This window comes from Babylonia areolata, chromosome 27 (assembly GCF_041734735.1).
Source record: "Babylonia areolata isolate BAREFJ2019XMU chromosome 27, ASM4173473v1, whole genome shotgun sequence".
Lineage (NCBI taxonomy): Eukaryota > Metazoa > Mollusca > Gastropoda > Neogastropoda > Buccinidae > Babylonia > Babylonia areolata.
Window position 1 is genome coordinate 15,381,944 of NC_134902.1, and position 19,675 is coordinate 15,401,618.

Genomic DNA, 19,675 nt, shown 5'->3' on the forward strand with positions numbered 1-19,675 from the left:
TTTTCTCATTCTTAGCACACAGTATGATTGAATGAAGGACATGACCATAAAATCTGTTAGTGGTTCTTATAATCTAAATCAAATGCAATAAATGTTGTCAATCGATACGAGATAAGACACACGAGATTCAACATGGCGCTCAGCGTAAAGGAACTCGCCTCTCTACTGTCGTTAGTACTTTCTGTTTTTCATTCGTGTGTTTTAACTGTTTGATTTCGATGAAGAAACAATTAATATTTACTGTAGCCTTAAAACATTTGAAAAGGTGATGACTAATAAGTTTCTTCTTCTGTGTGGGTAGCTAACATCGACTTGTCGATGAATCTGCTACAAGTTTCACTTCTGTTTATAATGATAATAATATGCAGGCTTTTATAGCGCAGTACCACCATCTCAAATGGGGCTTACACCGTTTTACAATAAGATATACACATTTAACACTAAGTGACATAGAAATATGTATAAAAAATAAAATAGAATAAAATTAAATGAAAAAAAATAAAGACATAGTATCCCATCACATTTGCTAAAATACATATTTCAGACTATTTGCTAAAATACATATTTCAGACTATCTCACATCACTCTGGCCAAAATCTACATGCTTCAAACTAAGTCACACACACACACACACACACACACACATGCAAATACATAACACACACACACACACACACACACACATATATATATATATATATATATATATATATATATATATATACACTTAGACATACATTACACATATGTACATACATACATACACACACATAATGTAAAATCATCACAGGCAATATCATAGTCTCACATCACATAGGCTGAAAATCACAGCAAGATAAAACATATCATATTTACCCTGGTCAAAACATGTACCAAGGAACCAGGCCTCACAGAACCACACCCAAAATCATCACAAATGCACGCAAATCAACTCCAAGACCACGTCCAGTGATCAAATCACAGCAAGCATATACAGATGGAAAAGCTCTACTTAGATACAAACTGAAAAGATGTGTTTTGAGTGAGCTCTCTCTTGAATGCGGATGAATGTGTAAGGGCAGTGAATTCCATTGTTTTGGTGCAACAAAAAAGAAAAGGAACGTTCACCGTAAATTTTTGCGTGAATTCTTGGAATAGACAATGTGCGCATGTCATTTGAATAACGGAGTTGTCTGGGTAGTGAATAGACAGAAAGTAGATTTGAAAGATAGACGGGACAAGAATCAGTGAAGAAATTGTGATAAAGGACTGAGAGTTTGTATTGTATTCGTGCTTGAATGGGGAGCCAATGAAGGGAAGCGAGTAGGGGGGTGATGTGTTGACGTTATCTTAGCCTTGAGTGTGAGTCATGCTGCAGAGTTTTGAGCTTTTTAAAATTTGTCAGCATAGTGTTTGGGGCAGCCGGCAAGAAGAGCATTTCCATAATCTAATCAAGATAGAACAAAAGAACAAACCAATGTCTTTGTGGTTTCTGTGGTTAGATATTGGCGAATGGAGCTGATTTGTCGGAGTGCTGCATATGCTGACCATGGAATGATCATGACCATTAATTTTGTTGATTATTCTGGCCATGAATGGGAGGAATCTGCAGGAAGAAGTACTAATTTTATTCCTGAAAAAGGACATTTATTTCGCGGTAACAGGGCTAGACGGTAAGATCACTCCAGCCAGCGAAGTGCTCCCCGGGCCTTAACCCCGACCAGCACAGTTCCAGCCTGTCATTTACCGCTACTTTGATCCATGATCCCTATGCTAAGAATATAGAATATTACATAGCTGCTCTTTTCATCGGTTGTTCCAGCAACAGCAACAACAACAGAAAAAAGGGAGTGGGGGAAGTCAGTTGTTAGCATCTTGCAGCCAGTGTGACACCCTTGACACAAAAGTGCCTGTAGCATTGGCCTCCACAGCTGTCTGAGGCAGGGCATTCCAGTTCCAAATTGTTCTTGGGAGGAATCATGCTTGTCTGTACTGTGTCCTGCAGTAGATCTGGGACAGCTGTTCTTGGTGGGCTTGTCATTGCAGCGGTGGGGGGGATGAGCTTCTGTCTCAAGGAGGGCATGTTAACTTTGTTGTGCTGCAGTTTGTACAGCATGGCCAGGCTTGCCATTTGCTGTTGCTGCTGGAGAGTGGCCATTTGAGCTGATCAGTCTTGTCGGAGACGCTTGACGTGTTTCTGTAGTGCTTCATTACACACGTGACACCTTTCTGCATATTGTTGGACTGATTCCAGGCGGTCATTGACCTGTTGTTGTTATGGATCCCAGACTGATGATGAGAATTAAGTTTCTGGATGGACAAATGACTTGTATGCCAATTACCTGATGGTCTGGGAGCTGACTTTTTAGGTTTCTCCTCAAGAAGCCGAAGGTTTTTGTTCACCTTGGAACAGATATCTCAGTGTGCTTCTTCCAGCTGAGGTCTTTGCTGTCAGTTAAGGTGTTTGATGGACTTCACTGTTTGCAGTGTTTGTAGCCATGCAGTTTGTACACTTGCTCTGTGTTTTCCTACTTCTTGTTGTAGGCAGGGTTGACCTTATCAAAGGCCTTAGAAAAGTCCATGACAAAAACAACTGTCTGAGCTGCTGTTCCATGTTTTCCAACAGTTTGTCCACAAACTCCAGATGCTGCGTTTTGCAGGATCTCCTGCTTTTGAAGCCATCCTGTTGTTCACAAAGTACCCCATGTTGTTCAAAATGATGCATGATGGCACTGGTTAGAATGTGCTTTATGATCTTGCATGGTAGGGTGTCATTCTGGTGATTTCTTCTCCTTCTTTTATTAACTGGCAATATATTCCTGCACAGGGGAAGAAGGAACAATCAGGTGGTGTGCATTCAGATTAAAAAAAAAAAAGTTTCCATAACACCTTACAAATGACTATAAGATTGGCTCTGTGATAGTGTGCATGCACATGCTTGCATGCATATATGCACGTGTGTGTGTGTGTGTGCTTGCGCGCGTGCGTGTGTGAGACAGAGATTGTTGCCCATGGAATGAGCATGGATGACACACATATATTTCTTTTCTGACGTGGATCAGTCTGCTTTTTAATTTAATTTCATATCAAATACGTTATCTGCTCTATGTCTATCTCTTGGGAGTAATCTTTTCTGTACTTTTTCAACTTACTCCAGCAAAAGCAATCTAGAATTTATTCTGTTGCTATAAATTGTACAAATGAAAGTCAGCAACTTTTTTTTTAATTACCCCCATGGAATCCAGAGTTTCTCAAACTTCTCCAAGTAATTCAGTCTCTGGACAGTTGTTGAAGTGACAGCTGCAGACTGATGTGATTGCTGTGTCTGTGTACAAGTGTGCATGCACATGTGCAGTTGAAATAGTAAGAGTATAAAACAGATATTATTGAAATGGATGAGGTTTGCTAAAAAAAACCTTTTTTTTAAAAAGAATTTAAAGTCCACTTTTTGCTTAACATTTATGACCTCACTTTCAAATTTTCAAGTCACATGCACAACAATAAAGAGGGTTTACAGGGTACACAGCTTGAAGTCAGTGTTGTTTATGCTACAGATTACATGTGTACACTGCAGCAGTGACAGCAAACAGATGCACATGCATGCTAAAACACACACACACACACACACACACACACACACACACACACACACACACACACACACACACACACACACATGTACAGAAACATACAAGTGCAATGTACTTCAACTCACACAGTGACTCATACTACACAAATGATGATTTGAAAAACATTTGAGTTTGACATTTTAGCAACTATATAGCAGTAGCAATGTGAGTTCTTACTGTTAAGATAAACTGAGTGTGTGTGTGTTTGTGAATATGTAAATGCAACATTGCAGGTGTGTATATATATCTCTCTATCAGTCTCTGTGTGTGTGTGTGTGTGTGTGTGTGTGTGTGTGTGTGTGTGTGTGTGTGGTGTGTGTGTGTGTGTGTGTGTTTGTGTCAATTTATCTCACATCACCTGCACCTGTCCTATCTATGTGTGCTGATAAGAATTAAAAAAAACACAAAAGTGCCAGTAATTCATGTGATGTTTTGTTCACAGTGTTCTGTCCGAAGAAGGAACAAAGACACAGACCTTTGAAGCCTTGGCAAGCACTTTCCATGGCTACTTTGACAAAAAAGATTTCTTTAAAGTGGGCTCCTCAATTGTAAGTTAAAAACTTACTCTGCCTAATGTTGTGATAGGTCTTTTGAAGAGAATATAATGTGATAATATAATGAATGTCTTGATTTCCAAGTGTACCAGCATCTCAAGGAATATTTGGGGGGATAGTATGCAAAAAACTTTAAAAAGAGCAAAAAGATTGAATGAAAATCATGTGCTATAAACAAATACACTGTATTCTGCAGTGAGATTTCAGTTTGACATGTATATATACAAAATAAATACTGTTGCTTAGGCATGGGAACTGTTTATTAATCTAAATATTTAAAAATAGGTAGTAATATGGTTTAGGTCACACCAGTGAGAAGTGTGATAGTGGGTCACAAACAGACCATACAAATTGTTTCTTCTCTGTTGGTAGATGTATAGATCTTCAGATTTTGTTTCATCTCTGTAGGCGTATCTATATATCTGCTTCAGACACGGAGACAGCAGTACAAAGGGGAACACTAAAACAGCAGTTTAGTTTGATGAATTTTTTGATCTGCTGGAAAGCTTACACATTTTCTGGAAGTGCTGATTCTGAAAGGTTGATAAATATTTTTCATGTTCTCTTTAACTAGTTTAAGACAGATTGAAAAAAATTTTTTCTTTGAATCTTAAATCTTTACATATTGAATTTTCTCCTTTATGTTCTGGCAGGTTCTTTTGCTGCAGAACCCAGATCTCCTGCCTCACCCTACGCAAAAATTGGCCGCAATATTTCTTCTGTATGAAATGTATCGGTCAGAACAGGTCTCGACCAACCCATTTGCGTCAGTGTTTGTGCATCTCTTGGTAAGGATTTTTTTTAGTTGGTAGTTTGACTGATAAGAGCATACAGCTTCAAGCAAAATGTCTTGATTAAAAAAAAGAAAAGAAAGACTTTAACACTGTGATTGGTCAGGCATTTGGTTAGTGTTGAGAAATTTGCAGTTTGTTATCAGCCCATGTTAGTATCAGGCATTTTTGTCCTTGAAATTGTGAAATGCTGATATTCATAAAAGAGAAGTCTAGAAAAATATATCAGAATCAGAAGAAGAATGACTGATTAGCTGACATACTATTAATAAACACAGGCCTCTTTTCTCATTTGCATTATATACTTATACCATATCTTTTGATTAAACGGTACTTGCTTGCAGTTGCATTTTTCACATTTTAATACAGACCTGAAAATTGAGTGGTCTTGTGAGAAATTATTTTGTTTTGGTGTGTGTGTGTGTGTGTGTGTGTGTGTGTGTGTGTGTGTGTTCATGTATGTGTGTGTGTGCTTCAATGTGTGTGTTCATGTATGTGTGTGTGTGTGAGTGTTTGTGGATGTATGTGTATGTGTGTGTTCATTGTGTGTTTGCGTGCATGCATGCGTGCGTGTGTGTGTGATTGGTCTTTGCAGAACCCGCCAGCTTTGTCCACAGAGAAGAATGAGCAAGAGAAGGTAGAGCTTCACTGGGCCATCCCTCCTATCTCCCCCTCCGAGCGCTACTTTCTGTCTCAGCTCATTTCTAGTCCCACCAAAGAGGTGAGCTCTTCATTCATTTACATATTTGTTTGAATTATTTCATTTTTTGTTTTGTTCTTTCTTTGATCATTCGTTTGTTCATTTGTGTATTTATCTGTTCAAGTTTGTTGTTTTACTTATAGTTATTTGAATCACTTTAAAAAAAAAAAAGTGTCTTGACATCGGTCTGGATATGGTTGTGCATCTGTTTCCAGACAATGCTTTATCAGTTTGTTTTTCTTTGACTCTCAAACAGAATGAAAGCAAAATATGAAATTTGTAACAGTGAATTCTTAGCATATAGTTCACTGTGTTATAACTTATATTTCTGAACACTTTATTTGAATGGTGCAGTTTCTATATGTTACCATTCACTACAGAGCGAGGTGGAAGGGAAGAAGCAGAAAGAGATGTACTGGAAATTATTCAGTTTCAGTGTTGTTCCCCCCCCCCCCCCCCCCCCCATCCCATTTCTGGAAATATTGATCATCTCTGATTGCAGATACCTCCTCTTACAGTCTTGTTTTCTTTTGAAACTGTATTTTAAAAAAGTGCATTTTTATATTTGTTTCTGTTAGTTTGGTAAGTTTTATGAATGACATAAATTTATAGAAATAGGTTTCAGGGTGTGGGTAGAACAGCCAAACACTGCCACCTTCCAAAACAGGAAGGACTGAATCGTGTCCTTTTTAGTGTGTTTATTTGATGGATGTGTGATTTGTTACAGTTAAACAAGAAAACATGTACCCAGGTGTTGCAAATGGAAGTGAGCAACATGCAGGTAAGATTTTGCTTTAACTACTTTAAATAAAAAAAGCCAAGCAACTGAAAGCGAAAGATACTGCAGAAATTTAAGGTGAAGAAAAATAATAAAAAGGGCTGAGAATTTCTTATCCATTACAACACAACACAGCGTGACAACCCGACACAACCCATCACATTGCATTACATCACACCATACTGAACCATTCCACACTGCTCTGCACCACTAAAGGATGTTTGAGACTTTAGGAAACCACATATGGAAGGGTTTACAGGACCCTAAGAAATCACAGTGATCACAGGGAAGGGTATTTAGGAGATAACTCTGAGGAGCACATATAGTTCACACTGCAGTGTATTTGAAACCCAAATATATGGCATGTTGAAGGATTCGCTCAGAACGCGGACATACCACATAAGAAAGAGAGTTCAGATGTGTACAGGAATCGATCTTTGGGCCCTGCAGAAGTGATGGTTCAACTATCCAGCAGTCTTTATTCTCTTAGTTCTCTGTGAGGATGCGTGTTTTGTGTCAGTGATCAAACTTACAGTGTACAAGTAGTATGGGCAGTCATGATACTTCTTCTTCGTCGTCGTCTTCTCCCTTAGCTGTGTGCAGAGTCAGTGGGGCACCACACCAAAAAACTGTTCACCAGATTCCTCCAGCTATGTAGGTTGTTTGAGTCTCTGCAAATGATTTTCCTGTTCAGTCATGATATTAGTATATATGTGTGTGTAGATTTTGGTGTATTTGGAGTACCAGGTGTATGTCAGTGATTTTTGTATGCTTCCATTGAGAGTTTTTCCAAAGCGTTTTTTTTTATGTGCTTGTGTTTTCACCAGTCCTACGATGTTAGCGGCCTGCAGTTGACACTGGTGGAGAGACATTCTGAGATGCCACACACCAGTCGTTCTGCCATGCCATGTGTAGTGCCAGACAGAGACAGTAAACCCACAAGGTAATGTTGTTCTCTTTGTTTTGCTTTATTTTATTCCTATCCCCCCAAACTGAATTCAGAAAGATGCACTGTGTGTCTTTTTGATTGTTTAGATGGCACAGGTTATGTTTTGATATCCTCATACAAGGTATTGACTCTTTCCAAAATGACTGGGGTGCGTTGGTGACCAGAAAGGTTACTCTGACTGACACCAGTGGGCCACTCCAGGTGATGCGGTGGGCATTTTCTGTTGAGCACCAAATGTGTAGGGTAAGGGGTGCTGGGCTCAGTCCGGGGAGGATAGGACTTGGGGTTATCCCTGGCCCTCCCAGCAGCCCAGAGTGTGCCGGTGGCAACCCCTGTATGGGCACAAGGAGGGGATCTACCCGTGAGTACCAACCATCCTGTGAGCCCATCCCCAGGGCTCACTGGCACATGGACTTTTAGGAAGGGAAAAAATAAAGAAAAAAACTTGTCCAGGTCAGCGGGAAGTCCAGTAACCTGTCCCGATCTGGGTGTCCCGGGACCACCTGACACGTCTGTGCCTCCCCCAGCAGGGGAGACCTGACGGATAGCGGCTTCACCTGACAAGCAGGTGGGTGCCACGCACCCCACATCCCCTCCCGTAGGGATACTGGGGTGACTTGACCTGGGGAGAGCATGAAAGTATGGCCCTCCGAAAGGCCAAAGGTGTCCGCCCCCACTGAGGGAGGTGGGGGAGGGGACTCGGCATGGGAAGAATGGAGAGAGAGAGAGCAGTGTCACCACTGAGATCCTGTCCATGAACAGAGAATAGAGGGCTGAATCACGCCCCATTGTGACATCATGTCTGGCCTATAACATGAGTATAAGATTGGCCATAGAGAGAGAGAGAGAGAGAGAGAAATATATGTATGTATGAATATATATCTGTATACATATATATATATATATATAATTTAAAATTTTATTATATTTTTTTTTAAGGCCGTCTCCTCACGACCACAGGCACATTAGGGGCATATCCCACAACAAAACCATCCTTCGCTTGGGATAACTTAGGGTCCGGCCCGAACTCCAATCCCCCACAGTCCCCTTCCTGACTGTGTTAGGAGTTTGAACTGTTCCACCTCAATGTGATCAACAAAGATGCATTGGCCCGATTGCAAATGGGAGAACCCGTGGGTCCCGGAACCAGAGATAGTCTCCTGTGAGAGCACTATCCCAACCTCACGGGTTTGGCAATCACCAGAAGGGTTAGCGAGGCTCCTTGATGGGGACAAGTTATTCCCAAGTATTGCGGCGAGTCTGTAAGTAGAAGAAAGTTAGGAACGGTCTGCGACGACCAAAGGAGAGCAGAGAGCGAGACGAAGTTCACAAAACAAAACATCGAATAAAACGTCACAAACAGACGCAAACAATGTAAGATACATGAATCCCAAGACGAAAGTGTCCCAGAAAGCCGCAGCAAACAACAAACATGCATGAAAATAACATTTCTAATGCATAAGAGGTTGGCAAAGACAGAGCAAATTGATAATGTCCTTATCTGAAAAATGGCGGCCTTTGAGAATGATTTTTTACCTACTGCCGGAAATGGCATTTCATTGGCTAGCAGACGGCAGTCTAATGGCGAGATGTTGTATCACTAAGTTGCTGCAATAAATTTTGGCCGAGAAGAGCAAACAGATAGACCTGGTTTGCATCAGTTTGACATGGTAAGTATATTTAACCAAACTGGGAGTATAATACGAACTCCCCATATTGACAACAGAAAATATGTAGAATAGATTGTGTGTGTGTGTTTCTGTTTCTTGCAGTTTGCATGTTTATGGGTGTGGGTGCCTGGAGAAAAGAGGGGGTAAAGAGGAGAAAAAAGAAAATATTCCCAAATATACACCTACATGTGTATGCAGGCATGTTAGTATGGATGAAACTGTGTACATTGTTTGCTCAGGCAGACCACTAACACACACACACACACACACACACACACACACACACACACCCATCTAATCCCCAGGCAGACCAGGATATGTAAGGAACATGTCTTATATTGTATGCGTTGTGTGCGTGCATGTGTGTGTCCAGCTTTGAGCAGTTTAGCAAGCCAGAGAGCATCAACCCGGACGTTCAGCGTCAGACAGCAGAGGCCCTGCTGACCAGTAGCAAGTCCCCCGTGGAGAACTGCCTGCGACCTGAGTTCATCCGCATCGCCCCCCCGCTCCACATTGCTGAGGATGAGGTCTGTCACATGCCTTGATGTCAAGTGAACTCTTTGCTTTTTTTTACATATTTTATTTATTTATTTATTATTTAAAATCTGTACTTAATTGTATTATGCTGGAGGAGGAAGGTGGCAGAATGGTTAAGACCCTTATCTGCTAAAACACTGCCTGTGAGGGTCTGAATTTGATTCCTGCTCTCTCCTTTTCTCTTAATTTGAATGGAAAATCAAACTGAGCATCTAGTCATTTGGATGAGATGATAGATTGAGGTGCCATGTGCAGCATGCACTTTGTCCACTGAAAAAAAAAAAAAAAGAACCTGTAGCAACAAAAGTGTCTTCTGGCAAAATTCTGTAAGAGAAATCCACTCTGATAGACAGATACACAAATATTTATGCATGCACTCAGGGCTTGACAAAGCATGTTGGGTTACGCTGCTGGTCAAGCATCTTCCTAGCAGATGTGATGTAGTGTATGTGGATTTGTCAGAAAGCAGTGATGCCTCCTTGAGAAACTGAAATTGGTGTCAAGTAAATGCTTTGTGCATATATATTGCACTCAAGGGATGGGGATGATCTTCCTTGACCTCTTGACAGACACCAACAGAACAGAGTGGAGGAGGTTGTCTCTTTTGCCCTCATGTCACACCGACAACTTACAAGTTGAGAGACTAATGATGATGGGTGGGACTCGTGATGATCAAGGGTGGGAGTTCTGTGGAATATGGAATTCCATGTTGGCATTTTGACCATTTAAAAAAGTTTTTTTTTCTTCTGTGCATGCCTTAAGCGGCACCTGCAACTTGGCCATAAACGTTTTACAATTACAAACAGCAGTCACTCTCACACTTGTTCTGTGTTAATCTTCCTTTATTTTTCTTTTTACCTTGCAATGACCTGGGTCAGTATATGCACATACCTACAATGCCTTAACCCCCCAAGTGTGTATGCTCATGCAAAAGATCAAATTCACATGTTCAAGATCCTGTAATCCATATCAGTGGGTTATGGAAACATGAACATATCCAGTGCTTCCCCTGAAATGGGAACATGGCTGTTTCCTGACAGGGTAAAAACAGCATGTAAAATCCCACTTTTACAAGTTAATGTGGGGGTTGCAGCCTGCAAATGCAGAAGAAGATTGACTGTCACCCCACACAGAAGAAGCAGTACATTAGCAGTAGGTTAAAGGTTAAAGGTCCCATAACTTTTTACAGCTATCAGGGCAATGAATTCATGTCCACTGTGTCCAGGGCTTGGCATGGGAAGGCAGGGCCCAGTCCTCTCCTTCTGCCGTATTTTTCTTCCCCAGCTGAAGTTGGGTTACCCATTGACACCTGGGTGGAGTGAAAAAAATCGCAGTAAAGTGCCTTTCCTAATGGACACAGCACCAAGCTGAAACGGGGGCCTTGAACCCTGATCACAGGTGAACACTGGATCAGAAGTCCAACGCCTGAACGACTGCTATGGCGCCTCCAATAGCAGTACTAACTTCTTCTTCAGCGTTCCCAGGCCATGTTCAGATGGTCAGTCCAAAGTAGATTACCATGTTCGTGGTCTGCTGGAGCTCTTTGGACGTTCCTCACAACTTGTCTTGGAGTGCTGCAGGACTGGGCCAGATCTGGCGCCTCAGCTCTTTGTGTAGAGGGCAGTCTTGCAGGACATGGGCTGCAGTTTGAGGAGTGGTGTCAAATAGACATTGGTGTGTGTGGGAAATTTTCAGTTTGTAGAGATGGGAGAGGGGCTGGCAGTGGCCTGTGCGCAGTCTGAGGATGATGACTTGCTGAGCTCAACCCAGTTGATGGATGCTGTCCTACCCTGGTCCCAGATGTAGCTGTTCTCGCCAGCTGTTCTTGAAGTGGCTGCGCAGAATGGTCTTTGCCTCCCCAAAGCTAAGGGGGTGGTCAGTTATTGGGTGAGCCTGCTTCCTGCTTTGTAGAGCTAGCAGTACTAACAACATGATGGATACATGTGCAGATGGTGTGGATGATCCCCTCCGACAGCGACCACAAGATCACCTGGGACCCCACCATGTGCGCCAGCAGCTCGGCCAGCGCTGAAGTTCGGCGCCTCCTGGTGAAGGCCACCAAGGGACCCCTGACCCCAGGGCAGAGCACCCAGATTGTCAGCCAGCTCAAGAGCGACTCCAAGCTGATCTATCACGTCGGCTTGAGCCCACAGAAGGTGTGTGGCTTTCTGTCTGTGGTGGGAAGGAGAGAGAGAGAGAGAGAGAGATTAGACAAGACAAGACAAGACAATGGTTCATTTGTTAGGCCTCCGGCCCATAACAAAGAAGTGGGCCACTAACAAAAATATTACCTAATGAATCAAATAGTGTGAACAATATATCAATGTGTGTTGTGACTCTTACAAGCTCTCTCTCTCTCTCTCTCTCTCTCTCGCGCGCGCGCGCACACACACACACACACACACACACACACACACATATATATACACACACACACACACGCACACACACATTATCTTTCTCTCCCTCCTCTCCCCTCCCTCAAACACATGCACTCACGCATATACACACCCACATACACGCTTGCGCGTTTAACGCACAGGTCCAGCGACACACATCTGGATTAAGTGAAATGCAAAAATTGAAGCTGACAAGCTGACAAAACTTAACAAAAATTAATTACAAATTGCAAGAATTGGAAAAAAAAAGTTGATGGATACACCACAGTGCATTAAAATGTATACCCACAGTCATCCACTTGTGTCCACTTTCAAAAGCTCCTCTTTCATGCCAAAAGCCTTGCATACAAAAAACCCCGACAACTTCGCAACTTAGCACAGGACATCAAAGCGGCAAATTTGAACAAGGTTGGATTTCTGTAATATTTGGCAGGTGAATGTTCTTTTCTTAGAGTCTGATAATCTGGACAAACCAAAAGAAAGTGATATTCTGTTTCAAGGGCTGTGTGACAAAAAGTACATATTCTCTTATCACCAGGAACAGGACTATACTGTAAAAAGAAACAGTTTAAATCTGAGGCAAGATGCAGTGTCTAATTCATTTAACATTGACCACAAACCTTCTACATTGAGGGTACAAAAGGATAATAAAGAAAGAGACTTTAGGGAACATTCATTTGCCTTAATATTACTCACCCCAAAATCATCATCACAAACATGATCTGTTTCTGGGCTTTGGCCTGACTCTCAGCTATCTACATTACTGATTGTACTGTTTCTGGGCTTTGTCCTGACTCTCAGCTATCTACATTACTGATTGTACAGTTTCTGGGCTTTGGCCTGACTCTCAGCTATCTACATTACTGATTGTACAGTTTCTGGGCTTTGGCCTGACTCTCAGCTATCTACATTACTGATTGTACAGTTTCTGGGCTTTGGCCTGACTCTCAGCTATCTACATTACTGATTGTACAGTTTCTGGGCTTTGGCCTGACTCTCAGCTATCTACATTACTGATTGTACAGTTTCTGGGCTTTGGCCTGACTCTCAGCTATCTACATTACTGATTGTACTGACTGTTTCTGGGCTTTGGCCTGACTCTCAGCTATCTACATTACTGATTGTACAGTGTCTGGGCTTTGGCCTGACTCTCCGCTATGTACACTTCTGCTTGTACTGTTCACTGTGGGCTCACTTGGAATGTTACTGACAGCAGTGCTTGATCTGGTCCACTTGTCCGTTATCTTGCTCTGCCTGACAAAGGACTGTGACTGGGTCATCTGTGGCAAGTCCTGCCCCACTCGCGATGCCTCATGGTCACTGGGACTTCGGTGACCACGTCCTCTTCCGAGACCACAGTTACCCACGCTGGAACCTGGGCTAGGTACATCCTGGGTTGGTGTCATGGGTGGTGAGCCTCGTCCAAACCCAGCCGGCCTCTGAGCCCTCAGAGTGTTGCCTGGATCCTGCCTGCCATCCATCTCTGATTCACTCCCCTTTCTCCAGCAATCCGTTTGATACGGAAGATCATCATGTCTCTCACTGACATGGTTAGTGTTTGGCCCACCTTCAGCTGCAAAGTCATCAGATTCAGTGCCTGACTGGGAATCAGGGATATTCTCCGGGTTGTCGTCACTGATAGCTTCAGTTGACGCTGGCACTGCGGGAATTGCTGTTGCTGTCTCGCTCGTCCGCTGTGATTCAGCCTGCCTCCCACTGCGGACTGCCTGGGTCAGGTTACTGATATCACGTGTGTGAAGAGTAGTATGCTGTTCTTGCTGCTGTTTACCATCCACATTACGAGAAAGAGATAGAGATTGTGTGTGTGTGTGTGTGAGAGAGAGAGAGAGTCAGAGAGATAAAGAAAGAGGAGTGAGAGTGCCTGGGTGTCTACCCAAATGATTTCTGTGCATTTCAAAATTTTTTTTTAGTACTGCATGATATATTAAGAATGTGACTATATCTATGACAAACACAAAGGTTTGTTGCACACATACACACACACACACACAAAATCAACTCACATACACATCTTTAGTTCAGACTGGTGTTCACATTTAACTCAGGTTGCTAGCAGCACTTGCAGGTTTTCTTTCAGGCATATACATATGATATGAGGGTCATGCAGGCACTTACGTACATAATTATGCACACACGCAAACACACACACACACACACACTGTACACATGTGCATGTTAGAAACACACTCAGACATTACCCTCACACACATACACATACAAACACACACGCGCATGCATATAAACATGTTCACATGCACAAAGGTGCATGCCGTGATGTGCATGTGCTTGTTCTCACATGCTCATAGCTCAAATCTTAACAGTCACATTTATGCAGTGTATAATGGATGACAGGATAATTCCCTGTTTGCAGCTACCAGAGCTTGTAGAAAACAACCCCTTGGTGGCCATTGAGGCTCTTCTGAAGCTGATGACGTCCAATCAGATTACAGAGTGAGTGTGGAGGGTTTGTGGTGTCTTGGTTTTTGGTTTGTTTCTACAGGATTTGTACATAGTGTGTTGTGTGGTCTCTGTGGTGCGTTGTTTCTGGATGCAGTGGACAGTGAGTGGGAATATGGATGGTTGTGTGTGTATGTGTGTGACGGTGTGTGTTTGTGTGTGGTGGTGTGAGTGTGTGTGTGTTGTTTGTGCTAGTGAGCATGTGCACTTGTGAGTTTGTGTGTGCATGTTAGTGTATGAGTATGTGTGTGTTTTGGTGTGTGTTTGGGCAATATCCATGTTTCTTCCCCTGTGTTCTTTCCATTCAGTTTCGATTCACAGACGGAAAAATTGTGAATTTGTTCAAATTCTTCTTCTTCTTCTTCTGCGTTCACTCGTATGCACACGAGTGGGCTTTTACGTGTATGACCGTTTTTTTACCCCGCCATGTAGGTAGCCATACTCCGTTTTCGGGGGTGTGCATGCTGGGTATGTTCTTGTTTCCATAACCCACGGAACATGAACCCGCTGACATGGATTACAGGATCTTTAATGTGCGTATTGATCTTCTGCTTGCATATACACACGAAGGGGGTTCAGGCACTAGCAGGTCTGCACATATGTTGACCTGGGAGATCGTAAAAATCTCCACCCTTTACCCACCAGGCACCGTCACCTTGATTCGAACCCAGGACCCTCATATTGACAGTCCAATGCTTTAACCACTCGGCTATTGCACCCGTCAAATTGTTCAAATAACATTGTAATAATATACTCTACATTTCTTCCTCTGTCAAGAGACGTGAAGAAGCCCAATCAAAGAGAAGAGTGGAAGAAGTGTGGAGTTTTTATCACAGTCTTATCAACCAATTTACAAGTTTTTCAGTCTTATAAACTGAAAAGTACAGGGGAAGAAATGTGGATATTGCCTGTGTTTGTATGTTAGTGTGTGTGTGTGTGTGAGAGAGAGTGTGTATGTGCTGGTGAGAGTGTGTTCTTGTGAGTGTCTGTTGAGGAATCCAGAACTATTTACTTAACATTTTTGGAGAGTGTAATTGTTAAGCATGGGAAAGTCAGTCAGTTTGTTTCTAACATCGCAGTTTGATTGACAGTTTGTGCTGTTTCAACACATTGTGTCCTTCCAGCAGAACTGGGCATTATTCTGGAATTTCGCTCAATCGATTATTATTCTGGACCTTCCTGATGAGGAAGTTGGCAGAATGGTTAAGATGCACATCTGCCAATACAGAGTCTGTGAAGGTCTGACTTTGAATCCACCTCTCGACCTTTTTCCCAAGTTTGACTGGAAAATCAGACTGAGCCATTCAGATAAGCTGATAATCCGAGGTCCTGTGTGCAGCAAGCTCTGAAAATGAACCCATGGCAACAAAAGGGATGTCCTATGGCAAAATTCTGTAGACAAGATTCGTTCTGATCTATACGCAAATATATGTGCATGCATTCAAGGCCTTGATGAAATGCGTTGGGTTATTCTGCTGGTTAGGCATCTGCCTTGCAGATGTGGTGTAGGGTGTATGGATTTGATTGGATATAGTGATGCCTCCTTCTGAAATTGAAACTGAAACTCTGGACCTTAGCTGAATTGAGTGTTATTCTTGAACTTGGATCAATGTATGTATTTTTAAGAAGCTGAACAGAATTAGGCATTTTTGTTCTCTGGCAATTCCATGTAATGTAGATTGCAGCTCTAAGGTAAATTATTGCTTACCCAGTACTAAAATTTTAATGATCAGTTTGATCAGCGTATTAATCTCCTTTGACATACATTTATTCCTCTCCTACATTTTTCTTGCAGCAGTCTTGTTTAATTGGGCCAGCAGGATTAAATGCCAAAGGAAAAAAAAAGAAGCAAACTATACCTTCAGAAATATCCAGTGCTTTTGCTAGGAGATGAGCGGTCTGATGCCAAGCCCCATCCTCGATCAGGCAGCAGATGTACACAGAGAAGTTATGTACTCTCACACATATGCACATATCCAGAATCAGACATGTACACATACATTGATACACACACATGTGAGTATGCATACGCACACACACGCTTCACATATAGACACTTGCATACACACACACATACATGCATGCACATGTGTGCATACAGGCACTCACATGTGCACATAATCTTTCTCACTAAACTTTACAATATTAACAGTCAGTATGACAGTAAAAACATGCCTACAACCATAGGAACTGTTTCAGGTACTTCCAGGTGCTGGTGAATATGGAGATGTCCTTACACTCGATGGAGGTGGTCAATCGACTGACGACGGTGAGTGTAAACAGTTTTTCTGGTTTTGGGGCCTCTGCTGTCTGATGCTGCTTTCTGTTTGTCTTACCCTCTGTCTTTTCTCCTCTTTCAAATCCGGTCTGAAGACACACCTTTTCTCCTCCTGAATGATACTGAACAGCTTATCCCATTCCAGTACTGTCAACTTAAAATGACTATCAGTGAGTGAGTGAGTGTTTAGTTTCAGAATTTGTAGGTTGTATTTTTGATTGTCTACTATTAATGATTGTGTACTATGATGTGTGTGCATGTGTGCACTCGCACACATGTTTGTGTGGTTTTTGTGTGTGTGTGTGTGTGTGTTTGTGTATGTGAATAATTCATTAACGTTTTGTATCTTGTGTTGAATTTTTCCTTTGGGTATTTGCATTTTTCTACTTGTTAACACTTTGGGCTAATTTTCAAGAATAGGCACAAATGCTCATAACAATAATTATAGTATGTATTTTTTCATGGGGGCAATTAGAGCCCATGACATGGGGAATTTGTACTGTACAAGTACTATATGTTATCATTATTTTTATTATTTCAACATTTTATGTTGGTTGTTGTGCACAGCAAGTGGACCTGCCCTCAGAGTTCATTCACCTGTACATCTCCAACTGCATCTCCACGTGTGAGACGATCAAGGACCGCTACATGCAGAACCGGCTGGTGAGGCTGGTCTGTGTCTTCCTCCAGTCCCTCATCAGGAACAAGACCATTGATGTCCGGGTGAGGGGAACAGGGAGCGTGTGGGTGTGTATGTTGTGGTCTTCACAGACATGCCTGCTGTCCCGATTTGTCCATATCTGTTCAGAGAAACTGAAAATGATGCAAGGTGTGTTACCCCCCAACATGGAGTACGGCTGCCTGCATAGCGGGGTAAAGACGGTCATTCACGTAAAAGCCCACTCGTGTACATACAAGTGAACGTGGGAGTTGCAGCCCACAAATGAAGAAGAGGACGAAGATGCAAGGCTTTGACGAAAATATGAAAAGTATTTGACAGTTCCAGAAATAAGTGTGTGCAGTTGATTTCTTCAGGCAGCCACGATGGCAGCATAGATGGGCATGGGCCAGTGCTGTTGTATGATTGTGAGAGAGAGTTATGTGGTGTTATGTTATGAAAAGTTCGGTTTGTTTAAGGTAATTGGAAGCTTTAGTACTGAATGATTCTAGGGTTGGGTGTCTGTCTTCAAATTACGTTTTATCACTTGAAGTGTGTGTGTGTCTGTTTGCATGTATAGTATGTGGTGTGTGTGTGTGTGTGTGTGTGTGTGTGTGTGTGTTAGAAAGACATAATGGTCTGTGTATGTGTGTGTGTTAGAAAGACATAATGGTATAGAGAAGAGTGTGTGCGTGTATGTGTTAGAAAGACATAATGGTGTGTGTTAGAAAGACAAAATGGTGTAGAGAGGAGTGTGTGTGTGTGTATGTGTTAGAAAGACATAATGGTGTGTGTGTGTGTGTGTGTGTGTTAGAAAGACATAATGGTGTGTGTGTGTGTATTTGTTAGAAAGACATAATGGTGTTTGTGTGTGTGTGTGTGTGTGTGTGTGTGTGTTAGAAAGACATAATGGTGTAGAGAGGAGTGTGTGTGTGTGTGTGTGCATGTATAGGTTAGAAAGACATAATGGTGTAGAGAGGAAGACACCTTGAAAGTTGAGACCCCTTGTTCTAGATCTTGAAAATCTTTAACCATGATTTAGATTGCATAGCTCATCCTGGTTTCTGATTGCCTGAAAATGAAGCTGTCTGAATGGAATATATATATTTTTTAACAGTGTGACAATGTTTCCCATATTCATGGAAAGCTTCCTTTGAGCACTACAAATTTTTGTGATCAGTCATTGTTTTACTTTGCTTGTAGAGTACCATATTTTGGAGGAATGCGCTTTGATGTCAGCCTTTAACTGTCGCCAGGTTAGAATTTTTTTCTCTTCAGCCAGGCATGCTGGAAATTATTCTGGAAATTAAATGACTTTCTTTTTCTGGATGAACACACAGATGGTTGGGTATTGTACCTGTAGCCACTGGAATGTTGAAAATTCTTACTGTCACCAATAGAGTATTAGGTATTGTTCACAAGATTGATTAAAATATTTCCTGTAACCACAAGATTGTTGATAATCGTAACTGTCACCGTTATAGTAATAGGAATTGTTCCTTTCTAACCTGTGAATGACGTTTTTCTTGTTTCCAGGACATATTCATAGAGGTACAAGCATTCTGCATTGAGTTCAGTCGAATCCGGGAGGCGGCGGGTTTGTTCCGCTTGCTGAAGTCTCTGGACAGTGTGGACAATCCCCAACAGCAGCAGCAGCAAGGTCAAGGTCAAACAGCCGGCAAATAATTGATGAGCCCTGCATCATGTCAATGGCATTGCTGTTGTGGATATTGGTGTTTGCCTGTCTGGATTACGATTACAGATGTGTTTGCATGTGTGTGTGGCTGATTGACTGACTGGAAGTCAGTTCTTTGGGTGTGGACATTAAGTTTGTGAGAGGAGAATATTTTGTGTATTTCAGTTTTATGTCTGGAAATAAAAATCTGAAAAGCATTGACTTAAGTTTGTGGATTTTGTGTTCATGATGATGATGATGATATTTGTAAAACTGACGATGCAAAATCTATTACATTCAGCTTGATTTCTTCACAGCAAACACTTTTATGTACTATGTACCAGTGCATGTGTACCACATATTGCACATGATCATACACATAATCATTTGGAAAAAAAGAAGGCAAAATACTGGTATTATTGAAGTGGAATCTCGTGTGCCTGACTTTGTTGTGTAAATATTGAGACTAATATCCTTCACAGAGAAGTCTGTGTGGATGTAGGTTGCAGATACATCAAAGTAACACACAGTGAAAGATCTGCAATGAAACATGAAAAAAAACCACCAAAAAACAAACAGAAAACAACAAAACCCAAACCA

At 41.9% G+C, this 19,675-nt stretch overlaps 1 protein-coding gene across 1 annotated transcript; it reads left to right on the plus strand.

The window, feature by feature from the left end:
• The first annotated feature begins 127 nt into the window (after positions 1 to 127).
• On the plus strand, positions 128 to 19,293 carry LOC143301453 (CCR4-NOT transcription complex subunit 11-like). Its single transcript, XM_076615753.1, has 12 exons — positions 128 to 170; positions 4,051 to 4,156; positions 4,816 to 4,950; positions 5,549 to 5,674; positions 6,381 to 6,434; positions 7,259 to 7,374; positions 9,424 to 9,577; positions 11,537 to 11,743; positions 14,379 to 14,458; positions 16,664 to 16,733; positions 17,310 to 17,465; positions 18,937 to 19,293. Exons 1-12 carry the CDS (start codon positions 133 to 135, stop codon positions 19,084 to 19,086), a joined length of 1,392 nt encoding a protein of 463 aa, XP_076471868.1. The 5' UTR covers positions 128 to 132; the 3' UTR covers positions 19,087 to 19,293.
• The last annotated feature ends 382 nt before the right edge of the window (positions 19,294 to 19,675 follow it).

Bases quoted from the DNA above. Each gene is read 5' to 3' on its own strand.
- LOC143301453 (XM_076615753.1), top strand. From the start codon at position 133: ATGGCGCTCAGCGTAAAGGAACTCGCCTCTCTACTGTC. The intron at 5,675-6,380 runs GTGAGCTCTTCA...GATTTGTTACAG, and splicing joins TTTCTAGTCCCACCAAAGAG to TTAAACAAGAAAACATGTAC. The intron at 16,734-17,309 runs GTGAGTGTAAAC...TGTTGTGCACAG, and splicing joins TGGTCAATCGACTGACGACG to CAAGTGGACCTGCCCTCAGA.